Here is a 7,735-nt window from a genome sequence, read left to right as displayed (position 1 = left end):
CCTATTAGGATACAACTAAACTAGCTAATTTCCACCTAAATCCCTTTTTGCAATCTTAGTGTTGGTTTATCTCTTAGAACTAACATTTACATTTAAATATAAAGCTTTCTTTCTTTCCTTTTACTTGTTAACTCATATTCAACTGAAGAGTTTCTGACAAGTAAATACCAACTCAGAGGACGCCATTCATACTGACCTTCATTCTCCATTCATCATGGTGCTGCCCCCATCAGAACATTCTTACAGTTGCAGCAGAACTGTTCCTTTCTGGAGTCCAGGGAAGTGTTGTGTAATATACCTCTCAAAATACTTCAAACTCTAGTTTCCAACTCATATAAGCTGACTTTTTCATCAATCTTCCTTCTTTTCCTCCTATCTTTGAACCTTTTCTCTGTTTTTTCCCCTCTATCCAAAAAACACTTAATTCCAACCCCTTATACTAATAATAAAAAAATCCTTCCTTGTGGGTAAGGGGTTCGAGACTCCATCCAAATGATGTTAGCTTGGGGATGTGAGGGGCTGTAAGCTAGCAGGTTCTCTGCAAACAGAGAGCTCTCAGCATCAGAGTGGGTCTTTAAAGATGCATTTAACCCTGATGAAAACAAACCTTACCAGGGCTTTGTTATTAAGCAAGTCATAACAAAATAACTTCACCTTAATCATTTTGGCTATTCTTTTCCTGGAGTCAAGATTTAAGTAAAAAAAACTGATAATTTCCTAAAAGTTCAACCTAACTTGCTAAGTTCTGAATGGCAAATGTGACATGTAATCATATATATGCTTTAAAGCCCTGATAATAAATATAATTCTTTAATAAACATCACAGATCCGTCATGTAAGTGTCAGTATTTATTAACACACCTTATATTTACAGGTATTGATCAAACCTTCATGGTGTCTTTTGTTCAGATTAGGTGTTAACAGTTATTGCTAAATTATATGGATTCCCCCCTTTTGGGAACACATCTTCAGACAATATCACACCTCCAAAAAAACAGTCTAACAGCAGGTATACTGAGCAGCACCTGTGTGGTATCTTTCTAAGAGGATTAATTCCAAAACTGCAAACATAAACCACAGCATTTTTAATCTGATATACAGTTTAAAAACACAGATTAGACATGGGTAGAGGCAGAAGTGGGTCGTCTCTTTGTTCTCACGTGGTGTTCAATTGGAAGAAATCAAACTAACAATTAAAACCAATTCTAAATGATGAGTTAAAGAATAAATAATACAATCCTGCAGAAATGTATTCTTTGTTTTTACAGATCTAAAAAAAGTTTTGTGGAAGTTTACTACATTTTTTTTTGCTAAAGACATAAATGGAAAAAACAAAACTCAAGCTAATGCACACGTTAAACGTGACCTTAAATTAAACACTACAATCATAGAGCTTGATGAAGTAGTTGTGCGTTGATGACCATCCTTGAGTATGTGTTGGCTACAGTTAAAATTTGTCATAAATGTTTACACACCCTGAGGAAATCTGAAACTTTGAGGGGAAAAAGTGCATATTTCCAACAGGGACACCAGGCTTAATAAGGTGGAAAAGCGTTTATGGCATGAATGTAATGATAGTGAGATGACGTGAAAGTCTCCCTTTGAGTCAGCAGCAGAACTGCACATCAACAGGAAAGAACAACTTCAAGACTCTATAGCCTTTTGAGCTTCGGCCTTCTTGTCTTGTTCATACCTGGAAAGTGGAAAAAAAAAAACGTAAAAAGTGAAAACAGCCTTAGTCTCAATGACATTGTTGCCATCACACTGTAAAGTAGATTCAACCCACATTGTTACTGCTTTGTCGAAAGTTATTTTGATGCAGAAATAACAAGCATTGAGAATGACTAGCCTATTATTAAGTGAATCGGGTAGAACTTAATATCCTTTTTTTCCCCACACTGTTTTGTCAAACTTCCCCAAAATTCTTGTGTTGTATGACCCGCAGGTGCAAACCACCCCCGCTCTCACTGGTTGAGCGGCTGCCACACGCCCCTAACCCTCCACCTGCCACCCTGGTCAGAGCTGTACGTGAAACCGTGAAAATTGTGGCTTCTCTACCGTTTTTATTTTCATAGCAACCATTTTATTTTCTGTTTGCCCGAGGGTGACAGAAAAATCGAGGTCATTTTTAGAAAAATCCGAGAAAGTAAAATTTTTGAATTCCTAAGCAACTGAAGTTTTCGTTAACCACGCCCACATTCCTAATATGTTCGTATTGTATGTAGTTTTTAAGTTTATCTTGAGCCAACGAGTCATGTATTCAATTTTTTATGATACAAATCAACACTTTTTCTCCTAAAGAAGCACTCCAATAATCTTCAAGGAGTTGAGAGGTAATCCCTAGGAGTTTAAAACGGTAGAAGGTACTAAAGGTGTTTGTTTTTTTAAAGTCAAGATGACCACCTTTTCCTGAGGTCAAAGGTAAACAAAACTTTGGTTATGGTTGTAGACTGAACCTGGCAGCCAGTTTGTGGGAAATTTAGCTTGAAGCCATCCTATGATAATTCTATATACATTGTGTGGCCGCCCAACTCAGATTGGATAGCAACGTTTGTCCATCATTTCAACCAAACTATTTGGCATGAATCCATACTGGGAAGGGGTGTGTATTGGCAAGAGTCTGGCAATATGATGCATATCGCGATACACATGTCATGATTAAGATACGTATCCCAAGACAGTACCAGACAACATTTTATTGTCATGTAAAATATAACTTAATTATTATCTGAACAATAATATATTTTTCAAGAATTAAATTGTAAAATACATTTTATTTCATGCTCAGAATAATAAGCACTGCAACTGTATCTCCTGAACAAGTTGCTTTTACTCAAGCACATTCATGGTGCTTTTCTTTTAGTAATTTAAGAAACATTTAAGTGGAACACATAATTAAAACTAAACTACATGTTCACTTTTAAATAATAACTGAATATCGCCTTGACAGTATTTTAAATCGATACATGCATCGCCAAATATTTTACAGAATCGATATTTTCTTACATGCCTAATACTAGGTATGCTCCGTACTAATCATAAAACTTTCATTAGTATGCATATACAGAAGTTTCATTTGGATTTTGAGATCTACATTTTTTTAATGTTTTGTATTTATTTGTTTTACTTTTTTAATTCTGTGATCTTTAACATGTTTTTGTGTTGAGTGATTTACACCTCAAGGCCACCATACATTATAATCATAATCACACAAACAAATAATTTTGAGAGAAAATAAACTAAATTCATGTAAATACAAGTTAAACTTAAAACTCAGTGCAGGCTTTAATCATTTTGACAACAAATGACCAGGGCTATCCTCTTTCTTGCTTTCAAACTTGTATAGTACACACTGTGCTACTAATGTAGTACACTTTTTTACATCTGTGTACTGCACCCTTTGGATAACTGGTAGTAATTCAATTTTTACAAATCGACTTTAGAAACCCAATAGTTAGGAACGATTGAACGTAATGACTTCTATTTCAACCTTCTTCTTACCTTTAACCCTGTTAAGACCTGAGCTAATATCTGAGCTAACTCTCTTCACATGTATTCACAGGGACGCAGTTAAGCAGAATTAACCCAATATGTGATGTGGACGCCAGGTCTTATGAGGTTCATCATCCTGATTACAGGAGTTTAGATAGCCCACCTCCAGATCCTGTAAAGCTGAGAGCTTCCAGCACCACCTACAAAGAAGTTGACCGCAAAAAGGTTCCAGTTCTTGGGGATGATGACCAGAGAGTACCTGGACCAGATGAGCCCTGGAGAAGAAGAACTGGGGTAAAGGTTGTGCGCAGAGGAGAGAACATTTTGGCAACGATAAGCGGATAAGACTCGTTTAAATCAACAGATCGCATCATGTGACCTTTAGCACTAACAGAGCAAACAAAAACAGCAGAGTTTAAATCCAGATCACTCATTTAACAGATGTGTTGGTCAAAGTTTAAACAGCTGATCTGAAGGTCACCGACACAGAGGCTTCATAAATGAAGTCTGGTCTCACCTGTGGCTGTCAGCACACACGACTGTGACAGACTGAGCTTCTCCGCTGGCCGCGTCATGTCCGCCAAACCTGCCATGACCAGACCCTGCAGAGAACAAGCACATCCTAATCACATAACTAATTTTATACTCTTTATTAAACTTACAAATATGATCTAATGTTTGTGTGCAACTTGTAACAGAGATGTTTAAATAAAGTTTTGCACATTACCAGCTAAACAGTTAACTTACCCATTTGAACATTGGGGCCCAGAAGAAAACCGTTTTTGGACCTGAAAGCAACAGAAATAGGAACATAAGAACATCAGATACAATAAGTAAGAGATAATGCCCTTTGAGGTGTCCATTATCAGAAATTAATGGACAACGCGGCGGCGTCCATTTATTTTACACAGGTCTCTTACAAAAGAAATAACCATTTAACCAAATATTAGTACTTTAATTTTGTTATTTTTTAAATCTTTAAATCATTTTTCACAAGAAGCAGACTATTTGATACACGGAGTGACATGGTAGCGGCTAACGAGCCTGCACGGACCTCGCTCTGCTGCAGCGGAGGCAAGTGGTACATAAGCTAAACGCCATGTTAAGTGATCCAAAAGCATCAAATTCAGAGGGAAAATTAACCTATGACAGCTTTATTTGTCCGGATGATGAAGCAAAAGCTAGCGTCAAAGAAACAAAGTCTACAAGTAGCTTCCTTAATCGCTTTTAATGCCGTGGTTAGGGCTGTTCGATAAAACTATAACAGTATATATTGTGATAGAACTTTTTCTTGATAGAAGAATGAGGCTTTTATTTTGAAGGGTTATTTGGATCATGTTCAGTACATCTGTTATGTTGAAAGTATGTATTTAAATCAACCTTAGCTACATTTTAACTACATGCTAGCTGTCTAGGCTAACTTGGGCTTTTTTTTTGTTTTTTAGGCTAATTTTGACTCAGCTTACAGCATTCACACTAGCATTATCACACATAATGCTATATATTTAAATTATACAAATTTATTTCAAGTTTTATAACAATTGTTAGGTGTTGAAGTTTTTCCCTGATGAAGGCTTGAGTAAAGAAACATGTCAACAAATGTTGAGCTTTGCAGGTCTGGACAGTGTGTGGGAATCATTTGTGGCTTACCATTATTCTTTTGTCACTCTTAACATTTTATCATGGGTGTTTGAGTTATCCTGTACCACATAGGACAGATCATGGGCCATTAAACAATATAATCTGGCCCACTAAACTAAAAAATTAAATTCATAATCCTTTTTGTTTTCCCTGTAATTCCATTGTCTGCCCATAGATGGTGCACTACAAATAGTTTAGGTGCAAAACCTTACAGTGTTCCACATTCTCTGGTGTTAGAAGACTGTGACTGACATGAATACATGCTTTTCGAGTGGGACCGTCATTCCAACATGAACTACATGAACGTCGCATTTCTCTACTTTTGCATCTTTCGTTAAGAGACATCAACCCATTAATGCGACTGGCACTAAAATGAGAAAACAAAAGTTACAATTTTTAAATAAAAATTCCAAAAAGTTTTGTTTAAAAATAATTTTTAATCAAAATGAAAGTAGATTTTTATCCTTATTTCCACACTATCTCTTTCTCTTATAAGGTGAATTACCAAAACACTTCACACATTGGCTTCTATCTAAACATTTAGAACCCTTCATGGCCCACGAGTAAAAGAAATGTCCACCCCCTGATGAAGAATCATCTTAATGCCGCAAATGCAGTAATAAGTAGTCTGATATCAGCAGTGATAATATATATGTTTGTTTACATCTGTGATTCTTTATTAATAATGTCTAGTTCTTTGCATTTGACCCAATCTGGGCTCCAGGTAGACGTTGTAGTGATTATAGAGTACATAGTTGGTTTTCCAATCATCTGGAAAAACACAGACGCACAATCCAGTGAGGAAACTGCATTTGTCCTGGAAACTGGCAGCAGTGCTGCTGGCATAATAAAAGAGTGGCACGGCTTTCTCTACAAATCACATTTGAGGGAGTTTCTGTTCGTCAACACCCCTCCTTCAAAGCAGGTCAGAGAGTCGACCTTGACCCGATTTCTACTAAACTTTCACATAAAAAGACAGAGCTGTGTCTAACCAGAAACAAGTTAATGTTCAGACTCACTTTCCTCCTGACAAGATAAATGTTGATGAGGCCTCAGTCCATTCTGTTCTACCAATAGAACCATACATTGTATAGTGCATGTGGCACCTTTCACAGATGAGGGTTCATTAACTTTGTTGCCTCTGGCAGAAGAAACTGGTTTGATGAGCAAAAAGGCACATGACTAAATATCTACAACTGATGAAAGAAGACGGAAGCTCAACGAGTGTCTGCAAAAGCCTGGATGTTTTTTTAACCTTCTATTGTGGCTCTCATTAAAGAAAATAGATATTTTTCATTTCATTTTGAAAGGTAACCGTAAAGTAAATAGGAAAGTAAATCACAAGTCAAAGTAAAGAAGAAAATTGATAATTTATGTGTGCCGTGTACAAAAAAAAAAGAGTTCAGGTCAGCAAGTCACACTTAAGGTGCACCAAATTATTATTCAGGTTTTCTATTTTTAAATTAATTCAAGGATTTTTAGTGCACCTTATGGTTAAGAAATGACAGTAATTAGCCCGGATTTAATTTTGGTTTACTAGATTTACAAATTTGTAGCTGAGATGCACCACAAATGGCAAAACAAGTTGTGTTTTTAATTAATCACTGTTACTATATCTACTACATTTGCAGCTTTGAGATGATCCTGTGACGCAGGGCGTCTTTTATTTTGAAAGGAAGTTATGTGAACCACTGTCTAAATTAAAAACTATTTCATATTTTGAAAAAAAGGGTATTTTATCTATATATTTATGCTTTAGAAATATATAAACTGCTCGTTTATATTTATCATAATAACAGTAACAATAACTTAAATATAAAGCGGTAAAATAAGACTTCTGGATCGTCTCACATGACAGAACTTAAGTTTACACGTAGCATGAAAACACTGACTTCCAGATTTAAAAAGCTCACAGCTAATAAATAACTGCAGCGGCTCCATTTGCCATAAACAAAACCCAAAATGAAACCATTGACGAGCTGCTGTCTTTACCTGCGGGGTGGTTGTACAGAGGTCTCAGTTTAGCGGGCAGCAGCACCTCGATCCGATCCAAAATCCTGTGATAGGACGCCCTGAGAGCAGCCATGACGACAGTAGTTCAGAGATAAAGCTGTCTGTTTGGAGGCTAGCTCGATGATTTGTCTGCTTTTACAGCTGCGGGACGAAACCGACGGCTTTAGGGCTGTTTACGGTTACGATGCAGATATGAATGAAATGAAGAGAAAGTCACACCGTCCCGCCGTCGACCTTCCCCGGCAGCTCTATAACATTGCTAGCTGTCAGTAGCTTCGGCTTACGGACACGACGAGGTGACTTTCCGTTGGGGGGCGGGGCTTTGCTCTTCTTCTCGATCTTCATCATCAGCTGCAGGGAGAGTTCTCGCCCCCTGGCGTCAAAAGTGCATCACTGCATCTAAGAAAAAGTTTTTAACATACGGGGGTAGGAATTTATAAACAAATAAACAGAACGGGTATGTAGAAGTATATTTGACAAAATGTCACAGATTTAACATTTTAAATATTAGGAACAAACTCAGAGTAGAGCCATTACTCCCTTACATCAAGGTCATTTGAAGTGGTTCTCATCTTTTGGATGAATCACA

At 36.9% G+C, this 7,735-nt stretch overlaps 1 protein-coding gene across 1 annotated transcript; it reads right to left on the bottom strand.

Annotated features, from left to right (window-relative positions):
- Positions 1 to 831: 831 nt before the first annotated feature.
- LOC112155328 (mitochondrial pyruvate carrier 2) lies at positions 832 to 7,480 on the bottom strand. Its single transcript, XM_024286869.2, has 5 exons — positions 7,126 to 7,480; positions 4,240 to 4,280; positions 4,010 to 4,094; positions 3,656 to 3,767; positions 832 to 1,693 (listed from the first exon to the last, which is right to left on the bottom strand). Exons 1-5 carry the CDS (start codon positions 7,217 to 7,219, stop codon positions 1,645 to 1,647), a joined length of 381 nt encoding a protein of 126 aa, XP_024142637.1. The 5' UTR covers positions 7,220 to 7,480; the 3' UTR covers positions 832 to 1,644.
- Between the last annotated feature and the right edge of the window lie 255 nt (positions 7,481 to 7,735).

This window comes from Oryzias melastigma, linkage group LG21 (assembly GCF_002922805.2).
Source record: "Oryzias melastigma strain HK-1 linkage group LG21, ASM292280v2, whole genome shotgun sequence".
NCBI classification, from domain to species: domain Eukaryota; kingdom Metazoa; phylum Chordata; class Actinopteri; order Beloniformes; family Adrianichthyidae; genus Oryzias; species Oryzias melastigma.
The sequence above is the reverse complement of the archived record's forward strand: the minus strand, read 5'-3'. Positions and strand labels throughout refer to the sequence as shown.